Source organism: Humulus lupulus, chromosome 5 (genome assembly GCF_963169125.1).
Source record: "Humulus lupulus chromosome 5, drHumLupu1.1, whole genome shotgun sequence".
NCBI lineage: Eukaryota > Viridiplantae > Streptophyta > Magnoliopsida > Rosales > Cannabaceae > Humulus > Humulus lupulus.
Window position 1 is genome coordinate 20,019,102 of NC_084797.1, and position 22,394 is coordinate 20,041,495.

Consider the following 22,394-nt stretch of genomic DNA (forward strand, 5'->3'; position numbering starts at 1 on the left):
ATAAATATTATTTCCAAATAAAATTCATATGAATAATTAATTCTTTATAAAAATTAAAAAAAAACAATTTGAACAAACATATAAAATTAATGTAATTGTAAACCACCTGAGGATGAATCCGACAATTCTGTACTGATCTCCAATACGAAGTCCAATTATGAGAACTAATCTATCTAATAAATAACAACTTGACCAATTGGGGGCTGATGAAAAGTACGTACTGTATATAAATAATATAGATGACTTATAAAATAACGTTAATTTCCTTTTGAGAAGCTTACGAGTTTTAATTAAGAAATGTTTCAGAAGCTTTTAAAAAACTAATTAAAAGAAGACCCTGCGATATGCACGAACCAGCAGGCCAAATTAGTAGCAGCCTTCACGTGGTTCAAATACGATTTTATTATTAATCCTACTTGCTAACTCCTTGTCTCATTATATTAATAATTATTTTTATATATTATATCAATCAAATTTCATATATCAACCTTTATTAGTTTAAGATTTCAAAAATTATTTATGAAAAAAAAGAAGAATATACATAATAATATTGAAATAGGACATGTTTAATCGTTTAGTTAAATATATCTATTGCAATTAAGAGTGTTTGTGCACAATAATGTTTTCCGCACACACTTGCTGAAAGCGCGTGTAAGTTAGTTGAAAGCGCATATATAATATGTTTTACTTCAATTTAATCATTTATATTTTATTATTTCATTTGATCTTGTGTATCTATTATGATTCATTTTCTAGATTAGCAAATCTACGTTTCACTTTATTTTAAAATACAAATATATGCTTTATCATGGCTCCACAAAAATAAACAAACAAACAAAAAAATTTATTTTAGTCATAACTTAAAAGTAACTAATTATTTATTGAAAAATTTACACAATACATTTAATTTTGTTAAAAAATTACATTTTTACAAATTGATAATTTTTTTTAATTTGACAATTTTGAATTTTTTTTTACATTCTTGAGGTTTTGTATATTTTAATCTTTTATGTTATTTTTTAGTTGTTTTTATGTTGTTTATTTGTTTTCATGTTGTTTAAGTTTATGTAATAGTTGTTCTGTTGTTATGTTGATGTTTAATTATTATTTAATTTTTTTTAGATATATTTTAATTTTTTTAAATGTGTTAGTATGCAATGGGTTGACTTTTAGTTGTTGTACAATTATTGTTTTTAATGTGTTAGTATGCAGTAAGTTAATGCTTAGTTGTTGTCCAATTGTTGTTTTTAGTTACTTTTTTGACATTTTTAAAAACTTTAGATAATATTTTTGAAAAAAAATCATGGACCATAAAAAAAAGTAAAATAACAAAAAAAAAGGTATATTTATGAAATTTTAGTCCAAACAAAAAAATTATTGCGACTAAAAGGTTTTATATGATGACAAATTAGTAATTATACTTTTTCTTTTTAAAAAAGGGATATAGTTGAACTTTATTGTGATACAATAAATTATTTTTCTTTTACTAATATATTTTAGACGGATCCCTTGATGTCCCCCAAATTTTGGAAGAAAAAAAAAGTTATATAGTATTTGTGATAATAACTCTATTTTTTGTTTTAAAAAAAATTATATTTGGTCTTCCTCAATTATTATTATTATTATTATTATTATTTTACCTTTTGGCCCTTACAAGATCACTTCTACCTTCGTCCTTGTACATAATTATGTTGATATTAAAATCACTTAAATTTATATTGTTCTATTTTTTTTTTTTTTAAAACACCTATTTTACAATAGTTAGGATATCTCTTCTATATAAAAAGTAGGTAGATAATGAAAATTCTTAATTTTAACGGTTTTTTATTTTTTTTCCGTTAATTTTAACAGAATATTTTTGTATTTAACAGAATATTTATATATATTTAACAGTAGATTGTAAACATGACTTAAAATTAATTAAATAAATAAATAATTAAACAAATTAAAATATGATATTTTTGAGATATTTTACAATGATAATTATTTAAAATAACAACACCATACATTTTTTAACTTAAATAAAATTTAATTAAACTTAATATTTATTAAACATATAATATATAATATTTTGTTTTCACTGCCCAATTCAAAAACCAGAACAAACATAAACTTAAACAAAAATAAATAAATTAATTAATTAAAATATGATATTTTTAAAATTTGTTATGATAATTTAAATAATTAAATCATATTTATTTAAAAATAATAAATACATACCAATAATTTTTTTATCTTATAAATTTGTGTGATAGTTTTTTTTTATCAAGTGAATAGAACTCTTTTTCTTCATCAAATTCACCAAAGGACATTGTGAGATACAATAGAAACTAAAAATAGTTGACGAATGTATACTACTGTCTATACTATGCCTTTTTCTTTTCTTATTTTATTTATATTATTAATTTCTTTTTAAATATTATTGTATTTTATATATATGTCACGTAGTCATGTAAATATATATCTATGTCAACATTGTGTTTAGATGTCATATATGTAGATGTTATTGATATAAATATTTATATATACTATAAAATTATAATTCATTCTATTATATATATATTTAAAAAAATAGTAAACCAATAAACTAGTTTTTTTAAAATTATAAATAATATTTACAACTATAAAACTAAATAAACATGCATTATAAATTGCTTTTACCTAGTATCTATATATATATTTATAAAAAATTACGAAATAAAGTATTTTAACTTCATAATAACTTTATAACACTTGAGAAAGCACATTCTTCATTTAAAAAAAAAACATCAAGAAAAAACACATCATGTTGGCCTATTATAAAAAACAAGCACATCCCAAAATATAAAAAGTGTTATAAATGTAAATGTAGCTCAACACGGTATTTTAACTTTTGGCAATTACGGCTAGCTCAATGTTTGACTAATTTTATTTTAGTTATAATAATTAACTACTTGATATCATGTACATGCATAGTTGGAAATAATCATGAAGTGCATGAATGTCAAGCTCTAATTCAAAGACACGTACGAAGTATAATAATGTAACTAATAAAGTAAGGGTATTGCTATAGTGAGAGTTTTTCACGCTCCATAAAATGTGCGTGCGTGGACATTGGACCTTTTATTATGTATGTATGAATGTGTGTGTGTCACATAAGCCACTAAAGTGGACGATATCCAATAGAGATTAAGATACGAACGTAATCACTTGGTTTTAGATGACGTAACTAGTGTTATTCGTATAAGTGGTGAAGAAGTATGAGAATATATACAGTATTATATACTAATAGTACTTACGCGGAACTAGGTTTGAAGATTCTTGGTCTCCTTCCTTGGCTTCATCTCTGACTTTCTGTTCTTGTCCCTCTTTTCACTCTCTAATTAATTCAATTTAAGGGAGAAAAACTTTGATAGATCTTTATTCTAGAGTTATTACTTTGTGTAATTGTGAATGCAGAAGTGGTCAGCCATAGACCTTTTTACCTCTTTGAACTTCTTTCTCATCTCTCTTTGTCTCCCTCTCCTATTCCTACGACCAAAGACCAGTCTTCATGAAGATATTCTACAAATGATTTTCTCGGTCAAACTTTCTCAATTTCTCATCATCTTCAAATATATACTAGCTAGCTATCCCCTCCTCCTACACCATGGCCTTAAAATCACACACCAATATTTCCCTCCTCTTAACTCCCTCACTCCAAATTCTTTCTCCTCAAAACAAACAACCAAACCAGTTTAATTAACCTCTTTTCTTTTCCTTATTAATAATATAAGCCGCAAAAGTACATACACACAGAAAACGCATTTATATATACTTCATTACAACATGATCTATTGTCCAGCTAATTAATACTAGTTACTAGTTAGTATTGCCCATTTCTCTACATATATTATCTATCCAGATCGATCATACGACGTGTCGTATAATTCATTCTATAAGATGGGAGATTGGGAGCAAAAGAATCTGCTGAATGAGCTGACACGAGGGAAAGAGCTTGCAGGGCAACTCCAACTCCATCTCATCAACGCATCTTCTCCTTCTTCCCACGAAACGGGTCAGTATTTGGTCCAAAAGATTTTAGTTTCTTATGAAAAGGCACTCTCGATGCTCAACTGGCCTGGAGATCATCCACCACAGCCACCCCCAGTTCTTCAACTTGGAATGTCCGATTCCCCACCTTCTTTGACCGGAAGTCCACGCAGCGAGGACTCTGACCGTGACCAGGACAACAAAGATTACATGGGCTCTAGAAAAAGGTATATATATATATATGTATATATTGATTCAATAATAATCAACTTGTACTATTATTAGCTAGGTATTTGAGATTTTTATTAAGGTCGTTGCAACTTACGCAAGTGTACAAATATATTTAAATATCAGGAAGAGTTTGCCAAGGTGGACGAAGCAAGTGAGGGTGAGTCCTGGGATGGGACTAGAAGGGCCTCTTGACGATGGGTTTAGCTGGAGAAAATATGGCCAAAAGGACATTCTTGGAGCCAAATATCCCAGGTGATAATAATTAATTATATTGATGATTCAATGTAGGTGGACAACTTATCACAAACATGTTTTTAACACAAATATATTTATATGAAATGACATGATTTGTGTGCTAGCTTTGTCAATATATACAAAGAATTGAAGCTTTCTTACATCCGTAAATATTGATTGCGAACTTTTGTAATGTAGCGATTCAATATATACAAGGGTTATAATTTGTTCTCTTATCACTTTCGAAACGTATGTTGCCACTTGCGTACGAAAGAGATAATAATGAGATTGGTAGCGATAAAGTTTTGATGTAAATCGATGTACGTAGTTGCAAAAACACAAGCATTTTTGTCTCTTAAGGAAATTGATCAACTAGACAGCCATGTATTTATAGAATAAGTTTATATAACATGACAAAATCTCTAGAGCCACTAGCTATAGTTGTCAACTAGTTGAGCAAGAGCAAGTACATATACTAAAACTTTCCACTTGACATATATATCATCCCAATTCAACTGACAACTTTTTCTTATAATAAATATAATTTATCATATAATAATAGTCTACTATACTTAATTAATATAAACTTTTTTTTGGCTTCATTTGTAGGGGCTATTACAGATGCACTCATCGAAATGTTCAAGGATGTTTGGCCACAAAGCAAGTCCAACGATCAGATGACGACCCTACAATCTTTGAAATCACATACCGAGGGAGGCACACGTGCACCCAAGCTCCCGGTCACGTGATCGGAAGCAGCAGTACTAACCCAACAGCCTCAGCTGACCAAAACCAAGAAGTGGTAGCACTTCAAACAACCAATACCAACAACAATATTATTAATAACTTCCCATTAGAACAAATGAGTCATCAACATCAGCCTCAAGCACAAGAAGATCACATTCTTTCCAGTCTCAGATCAGGCCTCAGGGTCATCACCGAAGGCCTAAAGAATCTTGATGACGGTCATTCAGCTGCCCTAATCCCCTCTTTCCACTTCGCTGCATCGTCCAGTCCTACCACTGCGGCTAATAATAATAATACGAATGTTAACATGACAGACGCGTTGGCAGTGGCGGTGGCCGCTGGTGGGGAAGAACAGAACCCTGCTGCTCATCGTACTTTTTCTTCGAATAATTATCCTATGAATATGATCATCGACGACAGTTTAATGAGAGAATTTTCTCCGTCGTTTGTGTCCCCGGCAGCTTCTGGGACGAACTATTTCTCATCGTCAGTGTCGCCTCAAGCTGGTCACCATCATCACGAATTTGGAGGAGGAATTCACGAAACTTTTCATGATCGTCAGCAGGATTCTGAGTCTGATCAGATAGCGGCGGTAATCTCCTCTTCAGCTGCTAATACTTCCACAATTGGTCCGGATTTTCAATTTGGACAAGGTGAATTCGACTCCAACTTCACCTTTGATAATTCAGGATTCTTTTCCTGATTTTCTATGTTGATCGATCAATCAATTCAGCGATCAATCAATTGTACCGATGTCGACTTTCATGTTTTAAGTAGTGCTCGTCCTAGCTAGATCAATTAACGCGAGGACAATAATATTTATATTTATATAAATATGTGGAGAGGAAAAGAGAGATAGTTAAATAGGTACGTAAGAGTAAAAACAATGTACACTATAAGTGTCATACTTTTTGTATTTTATATTTTGGCAATTTTATGATTATGTATTGCTTTTTCAGTTGCATCTGTATTTTGTAATTTAACAGTATTTTAACTCATCTCCTATTTTGTCAGTTGCATCCGGAAATTTGGTGTTGTCACAATGTCTTACTGTTGCTTACGTGGCATGGTTTACATTGTCTGTTATGATTAATTGTCTGATGTTTTTGGTCTCTTGATTTTGGTGTGCCGCGCTATTTTGTTTCTAACGAATTTCTGTTTTTAGGGTGTCTGAGTTGGTTGAGTTTGTTAGAACTCAAATCTGTATTCTTGAGAAACTTTGCTCTGCTAGGTTTTGGATTTTTGTGTGGGTTTTTCTTTGTCATTTTTTTTATAGGTAGAAGAACTCTATTCTTGGAAGGATGTTCATTTATGGTAGATAGTGGTGTTCTTCAGGTGAAGTATTGGAAGAAAGTTAGATCTGCAAAAGTTCAAGTGTAAAGACTCAAAGAGATCAATCTAAGGAATTTCACAAGAGAGACAAGTATAGAAGATTTTCTGTTGTTGGTAAAATCAGAGGTACTTTGTAGAACTTGCATTTTCTATCTTAGTGGATTTTTTTTTCTGGACTAGGTCCCAAGAATTAGCCATTACTATTTATAGTGGTGAACCTTGTAAAAATTGTTTGGTGTGATTCTTTTACATGTTCTTTATGATTTCTTTAAATCTTGTCTTGCTAATTCAATAAGCTCAATACTTAGGTAGTAAATCACCTTCATACGCAATGCACGTTTATGTAGTTTTAAAGTTATAAACATTCTCTATAATTTTAATAAAAACTAATTTACTATTTTTCTAAATATATATATATAATAGAATGAATTATATTTCAATAATATATATAAATATTTATATCAATAATCTATATATATATATTACAGCTAAACACAACGTATAAATATATATTTATATGACTACATGACATATATATATATAAAATACAATAGTACTTAAAAAGAAATTAATAATATAAATAAAATAAGAATAGAAAAAATCATAGTGTAGATAGTAATGTATATGCATAAATTATTTTTAGTTTCTAATGTATCTCACAATGCCATTTGGTGAATTTGATGAAGAAAAACTGCTTTAATCACTTGATAAAAAACAAATTATCACACAAATTTATAAGATAAAAAATTATATGTATGCCTTTATTATTTATAAATAAATATGATTTAATTATTTAAATTATCATAAAAATAACTTATTTTAATTATTTTTTGTTTTGTTTATATTTATGGCTGTTCTAGTTTTTGAATTTGACAGTTACAATAAAATATTATATATTATATGTTTAATATAATATTAAGTTTAAGTAAAATTAAATTTTATTTAAGTTATAAAATATATAGTTTTATTATTTTTAAATAATTATATATTATTGTAAAATATCTCAAAAATATCATATTTTAATTTGTTCAATTATTCATTTATTTAATTTTATTTAAGTTTATTTAATGTTTACAATAATTATAAGAATATTATGTTAAATATAAAAATATACCGTTAAAATTAACGGAAAAAAATAAAAAACTGTTAAAATCAATAATTTTTATATAGAAGAGATATATATTGTGAAGAGAATTTTCCTTTCCTTTTATGCAGGGTTGTTATGTTTATTTATTGAGCATTGGCATAAGCATTGATTTGATGCTACGTTAAACAATTAATTGGTATAATATAAAATATATGATATAGAATCAATATTAAATTACATGTATATTGATGCTATAGCAATATTCTTATTAATTTATTAGGCACTAATTCAGTAGCCTTTGAAATTGAAAATAGCAAAATCTAGTTATGGAGACAGTTTTATGATAATAATAACATAAATTGAATGAACCAAATTTTTGTAGTTTGTGGTACCTATTGCATATGATTTTTTTTATTATTATTACTATGCTGAAGCCACTTTAAATACTTTAATTTCAGCAATTAAAATATTTTACTTTAATTCCGCTGCAGTTGTTACTTTTGATAGTTTGATGCAAAATGGTATTATATAGTGTAACTTTTACTAGTTTCATTGAAATGAATATATTAATGCACTTCTTTCATCACTAACTTTAATGTCACAATTGGCTTCTTTAAAAACACATGCATGCACGTTTGGACTTGATAATACAAAGTTTTGCTCTCATCGACTTTCTTTTTTGTGAATTTTAATGCCTCATCGAACCAGCTTTGGCTAAGTCTAAGTGTACGCTTATGAGACACCTATATATATATATATTAGATATTATTTTTAGGGAAAATTTATTACATTAGATATAAATCAGCTATCTCGGAAGGAGTCCAATATTTCTACTATTGCGGGGGTCTCAATCTCTCACCTAAATGTCCAATTCCAAGTGACTTTCCTGTAATTTGGAAAGAATCCAATGATTCTACTTTTGAGCAAGTCTCACGTAAAGGCCTTAATTTCCCATCTGCCTCTTACACATTTGAAGCTTTTGGGCCTAAAATTCATCTGTAGGGTCCAATTTGAAACATTCCAGGAAAAGGAGGACTTGGTTTGTAGGGAAATTACATAATTCTTTACAAGAATTCTCAAAATAAATTCGAAATACTTTTTTATTTTTCTTTATATAGAAAAAAAATAAGTTTGATAACTACATTTTTATTAAAAAAAAAGGGAAAAAAGCACTAAAATATTTTTAAATTTGAAGAGCCAAATTACTAAAATACATACTGATATACCCATTTTTGGAGTGTTATTACCCATCGGCCAAATCATGCCTAAGACGCAGTCACTTGTTACTTTCTCTAATTATTGGGTCAAGCCCAATAACTTAAACCCACTCAAATATAACCCTAACTCCTCAATATAAATAAGAGTAGGGACCAAAAAGAGGGAGAGTGAGAGAGAGGGTCGACAAATTTTTACAGAGAGATCTCTCCATCTTCTATAGAGTCAAATATTTAAAAGTTAAATACAAATGTAACCCATGACTGGTAAGATGAATAATAGTGACTAAGTAGATGTAGGCCATCCTTTTGGGGCTGAACCACTATAAAATTCTCTCTCTATCCATTATTTCTAGGCACTAGAAGCATGAGAAATTTCATGTTATATGCATGATAACTTAGTAAAATTTTTTAATATGCCAACATAAGTTACTATCCCAAATATATGAAAATTTTAATTTTTAGACAAAAATACCCCTAACATTCAAACACCAATTTTCTCTCTCAATCCGAACTCTCTTTCTCTCTCTCTAACATCTCTCATTCTCTCACTCTCTCTCTCTCATTCTAATCTTGTATATCTCAAACAAATAACAAAATTAAAAAAAAAATCATCTGAAATAGACATTTGAGTGAAAAAATATTAACCTCCAAAGTTTTCATCAAATTTTTGTGCAGAGCATCGAAATTGCATCGAAAAAACATCGTTATGGAAAAATTAAGTTTTCATGATTGCATCGCAATAGCATCGAAATACTATCGATTTTGCATCGAAATACCATCGATTTGGCAAAAACAAAAATGTTCATGATTGCATCGCAAGAGAATCGAAACACCATCGAAAAAGCATCGTTTTGGCCAAAACGATGATTTTTCGATGCAAAATCGATGGTGTTTCGATGTTGTTTCAATGCAATCATGAAAACTTGATTTTTGGCCAAAACGATGCTTTTTTGTCGGTGTTTCGATGCAAAATAGATGGTGTTTCGATGCTCTTGTGATGCAATCATGAAAACTTGATTTTTGGCCAAAACGATGCTTTTTCGATGATGTTTCGATGCAAAATCGATGGTGTTTTCGATGCTCTTGCGATGGAATCATGAAAACTTGTTTTTTTGGCCAAAACGATGCTTTTTCGATGCAAAATCGATGATGTTTCGATGTTGTTGTGATGCAATCGTGAAAACTTGATTTTTGGCCAAAATGATGATTTTTCGATAGTGTTTCGATGCAAAATCAATGTTGTTTCGATGTTTTTGCGATGCAATCATGAAAACTTTTGTTTTGGCCAAAACGATGCTTTTTTGATGCAAAATCATTGGTGTTTTGATGCAAAATTGATGGTGTTTTCCATGCTATTGTGATGCAATCATGAAAACTTGGTTTTTTACCAAAACGATGCTTTTTCGATGCAATTTCGATGCTCCGCACTGAAATTCGACGAAAACTTTGGAGGTTTATATTTTTTCACTCAAATGTTTGTTTCAGATGATATTTTTTTTTGTATTTTTTTGAGATCTATAAGATTAGAATGAGAGAGAGAGAGAGAGTGAGGGAGAATGAGAGATGTTAAAGAGAGAAAGAGTTCGGATTGAGAGAGAAAATATGTGTTTGAATGTTAGGGGTATTTTTGTCTAAAAAATTGAAATTGTCATATATTTGGGATAGTAATTTATGTTGGCATATTAAAAAATTTCACTAAGTTATCATGCATATAACATAAAATTTCCTAGAAGCATCCCATATGCTTTATTTAGCTCTCACAAATCTTCTCAATATTATTCTTTGGGAGTTAACAAAAAAAAGAGTCAACATTTTAGTGCTTTCGTTGAGAGCTGAACACAAGGAAAAAGACATTGGAGTCACTGAAATTTCCCCCAACAACTAGCTCCCCTAAGCCATCTCTGCTGAGCGATATCTCAGACATATCACTACAGTAGCTAGCAGATCCTCATCAGCTCCACCGCATTAGTGAATATTCTCAAATACGCACATCTGAGGCTAGTTAAATATGGGGACCCATCTCTAAAGACGTGTATTGGAACCTGCCAAAGGCAAAAGATCACCCCCAATAGCTACCGCATGTCTAGGATCACTTGAGATTTTCTAAAGGGAGAGGTTGCCCTTGAGCATTAGTCTTTGCTTGGTTCCTCGAGGTCCTATGAACCTTAAGAATTAAGCTTTGATTGGTTCCTAGAGGTCCTTGGAACTTTGGGCAATCGTCTTTGCTCATTTCCTAGAGGTCCTCAGATGCTTGTCCCTAGAGGTCCTTGGAACTTTATTCCTAGAGGTCTTCAGAACCTGGAGCAATAACCTTGCTTGGTTCCTGGAGAACCTTAGATGTAACGCCCTGGTTACCCCAGAACCGTTACGGTGAACCGGAAATTTGACCCGCTACCCGAGTCCTTTGGTTAAAAACGTGTTCTAAGTGTTATTAACAGGCTAAGGTGGAAAATCAATAAAAAGGAAATGATATATTTTATTAAATACATAAAACTGTTCATGGGCCCACAAGAACATTTACAAGTTATTTACAACTCAAAACGGTCATTACTGTTTCAAAATTACAGACCTGCCGACCTAAGCAGCAAAAATAGGGTAAACCCCCTAGTTCCTCTGAGAACTCCTTGGTCATGGTGGTCAAGCGGCCGCATACGTACACATCACCACCTAAGCTCTCCACTCAAGGCTGGGTGAGCTTTTCTTTCCCTTTACCTGCACCACATAGCACCCATGAGCCAAAGCCCAGCAAGAAAACACAGTATTGAATATAAACATTATCAAATGATTATCATTATAATCACACAGAGCTTATAGCTCTTAAACAGATGGGTGAATATCACTTGAGGTTCTAGAAAACCATACTGGGTGACTGATAAGCAAGTCATTAATTTAAATAGAAGAGTGGCTGCTAGGTAAGCCACTAGCCTTAAACAGACGAGAGACTGATAGGTAAGTCTCTAACTTAACAGATGAGTGACTGATAGGTAAGTCACACAAGCGCTTATAATATTCATCAAACTTGAGGTCGGTCCGGCATTAATGCTCTTTGAGTCATCCAATGAAGATATCGACTAGATCTAATCTTTATTGGCTTGCGTTGAACACGCTAAGGCCGTCCTGACTTATGAGTCAGCACCGTGTGACCAGTGCCCAGTACCATTGCTGAACCTGACTAATGAGTCACAGCTTCACAGTTGATACCGACACCTTTGCCAAATCTGACTAATGAGTCAGTACCATGCACAAGTGAGCAAGATTTTCTAAGCATTCAATAATCAATCCATGTCCACATTTACACAATCAACATGCCTCAAGAATAACCATGCATGTCACATATGGGGTGCAATTTTCTTACCTCTGATTCGAGCTAGAATGAATAGAAGAACAACCCTTGAGAACGGTATAGCTTTTAGTCCTTTAGCGGTCACCTAATCATAACCAAATATGGGACACCATCAATAAAATGATAATCAAGGGTTCCCAAAGAAGGATCTAGCCTCCGGGACATCAATCCACACTAATCCGAGTAGTAGGAACGATTCTGAGGCCTAAAACCATGTTCCCGGGGCCAAAACACTCAAACGGGCTCAACCCTCCTCAAGGTCTGCGGCCCTGGTACCTTGGGCCACGGCCCCTAGCCACCTCTAAAACAAGGGCCACGGCGCCCAGCAGGCACAAACTCAGCCACCTGCTTCTTCGAGCTAGGGCCACGACTCTCGAAGAACAGGGCCGCAGCGCCCAACCCAGAACACGCCCAAACTCGTTCTCCAACATCTTAAAGCCTCCAAAATCATGCCTAAACATTATCAAATCATCAAGTCAAAGTTCCCAAGCTTCTCAATGCTCCAAAACCATCAAAACCCAAGGTTCAATCAAACGAAAAACTCAACAATTCACAAAAGCCAATCCAAAGCTTGGAAACTCTAAAAACTCAAAAATTTAAACATAGATTACCTTCGATTGGGTTGTTTCTCGTCAAATCCTTCGGTCAAGAAGCTTCTAATCTTTCCTAGGATCGCTATGCCTCGATCCTCGCTTGATTCCGACTCCTAGAACTCAAGATATCTTCAAAAACGCTTCGAACGGTGAAAATGAACTAACGGGGAAGAACGAGAGGTTTTCTAACGTACGTTCTATCTGACAAGCTACTTCAAGCTTAAGTAACCTCAAATAAAACCTAGTGCTCGGGGTCCCAAAAACACTCCCGGGGATATTATAGTCAAAACTTCCAGAATTTCACCCTGATCTCAATAACTCCCAATTTATCATCAAATAAACATTCTTACTACCCAATAATTGACCTCATTATGACAAAACCGCTAATCCACTAAATAGGACTGTCTCATGCCGAATAGCTCGAATATATATCCATAATAATGGAATCTCATTCACAAATCACAATATGCACCAAAATACACAAATTTACCCTTAACGGGCCAACATTATCAAAATATCATAATATTCAAATGTGGACCCACATGCATGCATATAACATCATATTATAATATAATTCACATAAACATGCATATATTCATTTAATGGCATAATTAAACAGTTATGGCCCTCCTGACCTACTAATCCAGCCACTAAACCGCATTAGGGATTCAAGCATTACATTAGAACCTAGAGCATTCGTATTGCTCAGTTCCTAGAGGTCCTCAGAACTTGGAGAAATACACTTGCTTAGTTCCTGGAGAACCTCAGAACCTGGAGCATTCATCTTTCTCGGTTCCTAGAGGTCATAGAAACCTGGAGCAGTAGTCTTGCGTGGTTCCTAAAGGTCCTCGGAACCTGGAGCAATGGCCTTGCTTGGTTCCTGAAGAACCTCATAACTTGGACCATTCATTTTGCTCAGTCCCTAGAGGTCCTCGAAACCTGGAGCAATAGCCTTACTTGGTTCCTGGAGAACCTGGAACCTAGAGCAATCATCTTGCTCGGTTCCTAGAGGTCCTCAGAACCTAAAGTAATAGCCTTACTTGGTTCTGGGGAACCTGGAGCATTCATCTTTCTCGGTTCCTAGAGGTCCTTGAAACCTGGAATAATAGCCTTGCTTGGTTCCTAAAGAAACTCGGAACCTGGAGAATTCATCTTGCTCAGTCCCTAGAGGTCCTTGGAACCTGGAGCAATAGCCTTGCTTGGTTCATGGAGAACCTCAGAACCTGGATTAATCATCTTACTCAGTTCCCAGAGGTCCTCGAAACCAGGAGCAATAGCCTTGCTTGGTTCCCGTAGAACCTCAAAACCTAGAACATTCATCTTGCTCGGTTCCTAGAGGTCCTTGAAACCTGGAGCAAAAGCCTTTCTTATTTCCTGGAGAACCTCAGAACTTGGAGCATTCATCTTGCTTGGTTCCTTGAGGTCCTCGAAACCTGGATCACTTGCGTGGTTCCTAGGGAACCTTGGAACCTGGGGAATTCATCTTGCTCGGTCCCTAGAGGTCCTCAGAATGTGGAGCAATAGCCTTGCTTGGTTTTTGGAGAACCTCAAAACCTGAAGCATTCATCTTGCTCGGTTTCTAGAGGTCCTCAGAACCTGGGGAAATAGCCTTGCATGTTTCCTGGAGAATCTCATAACCCAGAGCATTCATCTTGCTCGGTTCCTAGAGGTGTTTGGAACCTGAAGCAATAAACTTGCTTGGTTCCTGGAGAACCTCAGAATCTAGAGCATTCATCTCGCTTGGTTCCTAGAGGTCCTTGGAACCTGGAGTAGTAGTCTTGCTTGGTTCCTAAAGGTCCTCCAAACCTTGAGCAATGGCCTTGCTTGGTTCCTAGAGAACCTTCAACCTGGAGCATTCATCTTGCTCGGTCCATAGAGGTCCTCGGAACTTGGAGCAATAGCCTTGTTTGGTTCTTAGAGAGCCTCAGAACCTAGAGCAATCATCTTGCGCAATTCCTAGAGGTCCTCGGAACTTGGAGCAATAGCCTTGCTTGGTTCTTGGACAACCTCGGAACCTAGAGCATTCATCTCCCTTGGTCCCTAGAGATCCTCGAAACTTGGAACAATAACCTTGCTTGGTTCCTGGAGAGCATCAGAACTTGGAGAAATCATCTTGCTCAATTCCTAGAGGTCCTCAAAACCTGGAGCAATAGCCTTGCTTGGTTCCTAGAGAACCTCGGAACCAAGAGCATTCATCTTGCTCGGTTCCTAGCGGTCCTCGGAACCTGGAGCAATAGCCTTGCTTGGTTCCTAGGGAACCTCAGAACCTGGAGCTTTCATCTTTAACGGTTCCTAGATTTCCTCGGAACTTGGAAAAATAGCCTTTCTTGGTTCCTGGAGAACCTCGAAACCTGGAGAATTCATCTTGCTTGGTCCCTAGAGGTTCTCCGAACCTGGAGAAATAGCCTTGCTTGGTTCCTGAAGAACCTCTAGACCTGGAGCATTCATTTTGCTCAGTTCCTAGAGGTCCTCGGAACTTGTAGCAATAGCCTTGCTTGGTTCCTGGAGAACCTCAGAACCTGGAGCATTCATCTTGTTTTGTTCCTAGAGGTCCTCAGAACCTAGAGCAATAGCCTTGCTTGGTTCCTAGGAGAGCTTCAAAACCTGGAGCAATCATCTTGCTCGATTCCTACAGGTACTTGGAACGTGGAACAATAAGCTTGCTTAGTTCCCGGAGAACCTCAGAACCTGGAGCATTCATCTTGCTCAATTCCTAGAGGTCCTTGGAACCTAGAGCAGTAGACTTGCTTGGTTCTTGCAGAACCTCGAAATCTGGAGCATTCATCTTGCTCAGTTCCTAGGGAACCTCGGAACCTGGAGCATTCATCTTGCTTGGTTCCTAGAGGTCCTCAGAACCTGGAGCAATGGCCTTGCTTGGTTCTTAGAGAACCTCAGAACTTGGAGTATTCATCTTTCTCATTTCTTGGAGGTTCTCGGAACCTGGAGAAATAGCCTTGCTTGGTTGTTGGAGAACCTCAGAACCGGGAGCATTCATCTTTCTTTGTCCTAGAGGTCCTTGGAATCTGGAGCAATGACCTTGCTCTGTTCTTGGAGAACCTCTGAACCTGGAGCAATAGCCTTGCTCAGTTAAGATGCCTGCCATTGACCAAGTAGCAGACATCTTAACTACAACCTTTTCAAGTTCACAGTTTCAAGAACTCATAACCAAACTCAAAGTTGAGTCACTAATTAAGCACCTAAAGTTTGAGAGACGTAAACATTAGGGAATAATATATATTTTTACACTAATATGAATTATAATTCTATTATGATTATATAGTTACAAAAATTGCTAGTATTCATTGACAACTTATTGTAAGAAAAATACTCTACAACGATTTCTATTGCGACGACACATGTGTTGTCCCTGAATACAGGTGAATCCCACGAATTAATTTTTTTATTCAAGTTTTTTAAAAATATAGAGTTACAGCGACGACATGTTGTTGCTGTAGTGATCAACTATCAGATGGCAAGCCCCTCCAATTGTTTTTCATTTCAGATTTGTATATTTGTTATTTAATTACATTTGTATTTTTTAAGGATAGATTGTAAATATATTTATTTTATGGTAGTTTAATTTAATTAAATATTATGTTATAAAAAAATGTATGATATGTTAGATATATGTATATAAATGTGAATATGTTTATGTTGACCCTGATTTTGGCCAACTGACATGGAGTCAAATATGCTTGATGTGGACAAATACGTTGAAATGAATGTGATGACAAAAAAAATAAAGAACACAAGAGTTTATAGTGGTTCGGCCCCAGGGTCTGGTAAAAACCTACGTCCACTTGAATTGTTATTGATATAGGATTCAAAGGAGTGATCAAAGAACTAGGGTTCAATGAGTTTCACCAACCTCTAAAGAACAAGACAATATATAAAAAATAAGAACGCTAATCTCCGATAATCAGAAAGCAAAAAAAAAGTCCTTTCCCCTTGAGCTATCCTTTTCTATTTATAGGCTCAAGGAAGATTTACATTAATTTGTTACAGATATGATTTCCTAAATAATCGGATACTCAGGAAATCATGGGAGATAATTTCGGATTCTATCATAACTGCCTAAGATTTCCTCCGTGTATAGCATGCGTACGACCATGCTGGTCATATATAGAGATCGAACGTTGTGACAATAGATGCCTTCCTGGTCGATAGTCGAGCACGAATTCTGCCAGATGTCAGCCACGTGTATTAAATGCTTGCCATGTCATCCATGCCTGTTTTTTGGATAACATTTGCCCCCCAAGTTTGTTTAGTGCGATCAACAATAAAGAAACTTTAGAGAAACAACCGTTCATATCCCCACGAAATCTGTCAGGATCCCCGTGTGTTTTTGAAAGCCGTGACATAATTATGTCTAATCAAGCCTTTTCAGTTTTCAAGAAAACAATTTGACGGCAATGGGAAGTAATGATTACCACCTTTTTTCCATACCTCGGCCCCTATAAGTAATTTATTTTTCTTCCCTATAACTTTTTACTCACCATCTTTGTCAAGAACCTCAAGAACCTTGCTTCCAGAAAACAGAGCTTCGAAACCAGTTCGACATCTAGCCGAAGGTCTTTCCGACTCGAAATCTCTACTTTTTTCTGAATCTCCATCTTCGCCCTGGTAATTACTTTGTTTTTTAAACTTCCCTTTATGCCATGCATGTTGTTACTATGCTCTGTGATTTCTGTGTTCTTGAGTAGGGTTTTACGAGGATTTTTTGTATAAACCTTTCAACGCTTGGTAAGGGGGTGTCTTTTTGCTTTGTATAAGTTAGGACTTAGTTTGATAGTAAGGATCATAGGCTTAGGGCGTAAGATCGACGTAAAAATTCAATCTTTAAGTTAGGTGAAAAAACTGGGTTTTTTCCCGCCCTTCAGGAGTCGAAAAAGTTCTCTTTCAGAAAACAGTTTATTTCCTTTATGATCCGTTTTTCAAACCACTAGTGCCGAATCTTAGTGTAGGGGTAGGATGCTGTTGGTTATTTAGATGCGAGTAACGTTATCCCAATCTCCCACGCCACTTTGCAGACTGTGTCTTATCTCCTCCATTGTCTGTTTGCAGTTCATGCGCAAGACCCTTGGGGAGGAGAAAGACCCATAGAAGACGACCTCTTGGCCCAACTACTTGAAGGCGAAGAAAACCCATCCACTTTGATACCAGAAATCCCTTTTTCTCGCCCTAGCTCAAACCGTCCTCTATTCCCAACCCAGAGAATGGCCCGAACAAAAACAAAAGCTCAAAAAAGGAAAACCTCTAACTCCTCAGGTCAGCCTTCTGCTGATGCGCCCTCGACCAGTGGTCGAGGTGAATTTTCTCCTGACACTAATGTCCAAAGGCGTGCCCGCCCTCGACATGCTGACCAACCAGCCGTTGAGTGGCACGTCATTCCTCAGAGTAAGGTGACACTGCGGATGATTGCCAACTATTTAAATAAATACAACCTGACAGGGGTGACCTTAGTCAGACCTTCTATCGACCAGTGGGCCAACCTACCAGGCGGGGTCTACAGCGCCTGGTCGAGGTTTCACATTGAGGCAGGTGCCACCCTGCCTCTTCACTCGTTTTTCCAGGGGGTGGCAAATTACTTCGGAGTAGCCCCCTTTCAAATCACCCCAAATGGATATAGAATGCTGGCCGCACTCTATATCCTTTATAAACTCAAAAAATGGCCAGTACCTTCTCCCCACGAGGTCAATTTTCTTTTCGACCTTAAGTCCAACCCCAACCAAGATGGCATGGGGTTTTTTCATCTCTGCCACAAAGAAACCGAGCGCATTTTTTTGTCCGACACCACTCATATCTCTAATGCGGGGAGGTATCACCATGACTATTTCCTTACCCCTGACTTAGCTGCGGACAATCTGGCATTTACTCGAGGAGGTAAAAATTCATATGCCAGTAGCTTCTTCACTTAGTGTTTTTATGTCGCAATTTCTTGACATTCCTCTGTGTTCCAGGCCCATGGTTACGTCCAATCCCTACTCCAGGGATGGAGTCAAGGGCAACACTCTTAGCCAGCATGTCAAATGCTGATAAGAGTGTCAAAAACTTAGTTATTGAGGCTAACCTTAAGTTGGTTGGCCTTTGGAGTTCCCCATCTTCGACGAATGAACCTTCGGTAGGCGGCACTCAAACTGAAGTGGAACCCGAACAGGAATCCGAGCAGCAACCCCAGGCACCTCCTCTACGGAGGAGGCTAACTGGGGTCACGATCAGGGAACCTGCCGTCCCTAATCAAGCGGAGAAACCCTCGGTCCCTGAGGGCAAAGGAAAAAAAAAGGCTGCCGAGCCTACCGAACTTTTCGACGATTTGTCGGATGTAAATGGTACAATAATCTCGCTTTTAAATCACTTTCCAATTCCCTCTCATCTATTTGATGGGGATGGAAACTTTAGGAATGCTCCCTCTTTAAACTCAGATTTCTTCCAGGAATTAGGTAGTTCAGTTAATAATGCTACGACCAGTAGTTGTAGCTCGGGTACTTTACTTGTAATCCTTTTATTTTTACCCCTGTTCCCTGCATGACCATTTAGTCTTATTGCTCGAGTTGCTTTCTTTTGTATAGGTATAGACTCCGAGGACGTCTTCGAGCATTATCAGGTTGCCGCTGCCTCTTCTGTCCTGAAGAAGGATAACAAGAGGACTCGAGGGGAAAGCAGCATGACCCCCTCGAAGAAGGCTCGAATAGACGATGCTCCGGCCACCGCCCCTTCCAAGGAGAACACACCACCTCCGCCCCCTACCGAGCAGACGACTCCCACTCCTCCTAATCCACAGCCTTCTTCTAGGGCCGCTGATAAGGAGGCATTGGACAGCACGCCCGAAGGCTCCCTGCCCAGCTTCGTTGTTGGATCAGCCAGAGAGAGGATATACAAACTCTCAAAGCACAGACGCAGTTAGACCGCCATCACCAAAACTGCTTTAATGGAGGCTGATCAGGTCGTCAACAGAGGGCTGAACGAGATAGTTAGCGTAAGTTATCTCCTGCTACTTTGCCATTTATGTTCGACTTCTTTCCCGTATTTTGTTTCATTTTTTTGTCTTTCTTGTCTTTCAGGGGCTGCTAACTCTAACTGCTGGCTGGCACTGTGTTGGGGCGTTGGTTTCTCGTGGGAAGAACTTTGACTCTAGGCTTGCCCAAGCTAAGCAAGCACTTGAGGCTGAAAACAACAAGCTGCTCGAGGAGAAAAAGGAGTTGTCCAAACTGAACGAACAACTATGCGAGGACCAAGCCACTCTCACTCAGGAACTTTTGGACAGCCAAGATGCCTTGAAGAAAGCAAACGATGCCCGGGAGAAATTCAGGGAAAGTGCCAAGCTTGTCACCCAAGAATGTAAGCAGCTTGGACTTGATCTGACCTCCAGCAGGGAGGAGAGGGCGAGGCTTGAGGAGCGAGTACAGGAGCTCGAGGAGGAAGGGGCTAAGAATTTGAAGAAGTACAAGGAAGCCACTAACCTCTGCTTCTACGAGTTCTGGAAGCACAACCGGGAGGCCAACTTCGACTACCTGTCCGAGCGGTTGAGGAGGACTCTGATGGCGCAATGTGCCATCTGGTTGGAAAAAGAGGAGAAGGCCAAGGCACCTGCTGTTGACGCTGAAGCTGGTCCTCCTGCCGACCAGGGTACTCCTCCCAATCCCCAAGATCCTCATGCTCCTCAGTGATATATATATTTTTTCATTTATTTCATTTTTATGACCCACAGGTCGTATTGTAAAGACAATTTGGTTTTTATTGCTGCGAGGGCAGCTCTTTTAATTAAACAATTACACCCAAGCAGTACTGCTCGGGGTGTAACAGAATGCCTTTTGATACTATAATATTTTTGCCTATTATAGCATCTGTTTGTATGACCGAACTTAGCATAGTACTTTGGTTTGATTTATCAAAATATAAATTTTGAAAAATACTCTAAGTACCGTAGCATGCTTTCACTTATTTTGTTCATGTGTTTACATACTTATTGGTATGCTTTGCTATCGATGTACCTTATATGCCCCCAAGTGATCGAGGAGCTTTTAGGTCCTTGGTCACTTGCCTTGATCACGACCTGTGCGAAAATTACTGCTCGATAGGAAACGTAAGACTTATAATACAGCAAAACAACACACGTAATGAACAAATACTTGCAAAAATAAATTTACAAAGGTTGGCAAGAATGACTGGCTGCACACAGTCCCTTATAATCTCGTATTAAAAATGGACTAAACGTGTTTGTACGAGTGATCTTAAAGATCTTACACTTGTAAGAGATTAGCCATACAACGTGGCTAACCCTTTTTCGAAACTTTTAAAAAGTAAAAATTAATACAAGCCAGTCCTTTAAAAAGGACTGTTTATTGGTAGTACTTGCGCAGGTGTTCATCGTTCCAATAGCGTGGAACGAGATCTCCATTTAAGCGTGCAAGCTTGTAGGTGCCCGGGTGAAGGACTTCTTCAATCTGATAAGGTCTTTCCCAGTTTGGTCCGAGCACTCCAGCAGTGGGGTCGCGGGTATTCAAGAAAACTCGTCATAGCACTAGGTCGCCGACGTTGAGTTTCCTTTCTTTCACCTTTGAGTTAAAATACCGGGCGACCTTTTGATGGTATGCAGCAACTCGGAGTTGGGCTTTTTCTCGTATCTCCTCAATTGAGTCTAGGGACTCCATCATTAGTTGGCTATTCTGGTTCTGGTTGTATGTAATGCGTTGGCGTGAGGGGGGATCTAACTCGACAGGTAACATAGCCTCATATCCGTATGCTAAGGAAAACGGGGTATGACCTGTCGCTGTTCGATGAGAAGTTCTATACGACCAGAGCACCTCAGGCAACTGTTCTGGCCATGCTCCTTTAGCGTCTTCAAGTCTTTTCTTCAGGGTGTCCTTGAGCGTTTTATTCACTGCCTCGACCTGCCCATTTGCTTGTGGATGTGCGACTGAAGAAAAACTTTTAATGATCCCGTGTCTTTCGCAGAAGTCTGTGAATAAGTCACTATCAAATTGGGTGCCGTTGTCTGAGACAATTTTTCGAGGCAAGCCATATCGGCAAACAATGTTCTTGATGACGAAGTCAAGAACTTTCTTGGTCATTATGGTAGCGAGTGGCTCAGCTTCGGCTCATTTGGTGAAGTAGTCGACTGCTACAACTGCGTACTTTACTCCGCCTTTTCCCGTTGGCAGGGATCCAATTAAGTCCATACCCCATACTGCGAAAGGCCAAGGACTCTGAATCTGTTTTAACTCGTTGGGAGCTGCGCGTGGAATCTTGGAAAATCTTTGACACTTGTCGCATTTTCGCACAAACTCCATTGAGTCTTCGTTCATAGTCGGCCAGAAATAGCCCTGCCTCAGAATCTTTTTCGCCAAACTTTGCCCCCCAGCGTGATCTCCACAGAAGCCTTCATGTACTTCCCTCATCAGCTCCTTAGCTTTTTTTGGTGTAACACATCTGAGCAGTGACACGGAATATCCTCTTCGATACAGAACACCATCGACCAGTATTTACCTAGCAGCCTGCCTTTGAAGAGTTTTGGCTTTGTTCCTTTCTACTGATAGTACACCATTTGTAAGATACTCCAAGTAAGGCACCATCCATGTGTCTCCCATCCGGATTTCCAT

General features: G+C 36.8%; 1 protein-coding gene across 1 annotated transcript; it reads left to right on the forward strand.

Moving 5' to 3' along the window:
• The first annotated feature begins 3,457 nt into the window (after positions 1-3,457).
• LOC133834587 (probable WRKY transcription factor 53) lies at positions 3,458-6,221 on the forward strand. The gene is made up of 3 exons (XM_062264253.1): positions 3,458-4,238; positions 4,366-4,494; positions 5,086-6,221. Exons 1-3 carry the CDS (start codon positions 3,922-3,924, stop codon positions 5,924-5,926), a joined length of 1,287 nt encoding a protein of 428 aa, XP_062120237.1. The 5' UTR covers positions 3,458-3,921; the 3' UTR covers positions 5,927-6,221.
• The last annotated feature ends 16,173 nt before the right edge of the window (positions 6,222-22,394 follow it).

Excerpts from the sequence above, each read along its gene's own strand:
- LOC133834587 (XM_062264253.1), top strand. The coding sequence starts at position 3,922 with ATGGGAGATTGGGAGCAAAAGAATCTGCTGAATGAGCTGACACGAGGG. Across the intron at positions 4,239-4,365 it reads TACATGGGCTCTAGAAAAAG|GAAGAGTTTGCCAAGGTGGA; the intron begins GTATATATATAT and ends TTTAAATATCAG. Across the intron at positions 4,495-5,085 it reads CTTGGAGCCAAATATCCCAG|GGGCTATTACAGATGCACTC; the intron begins GTGATAATAATT and ends CTTCATTTGTAG.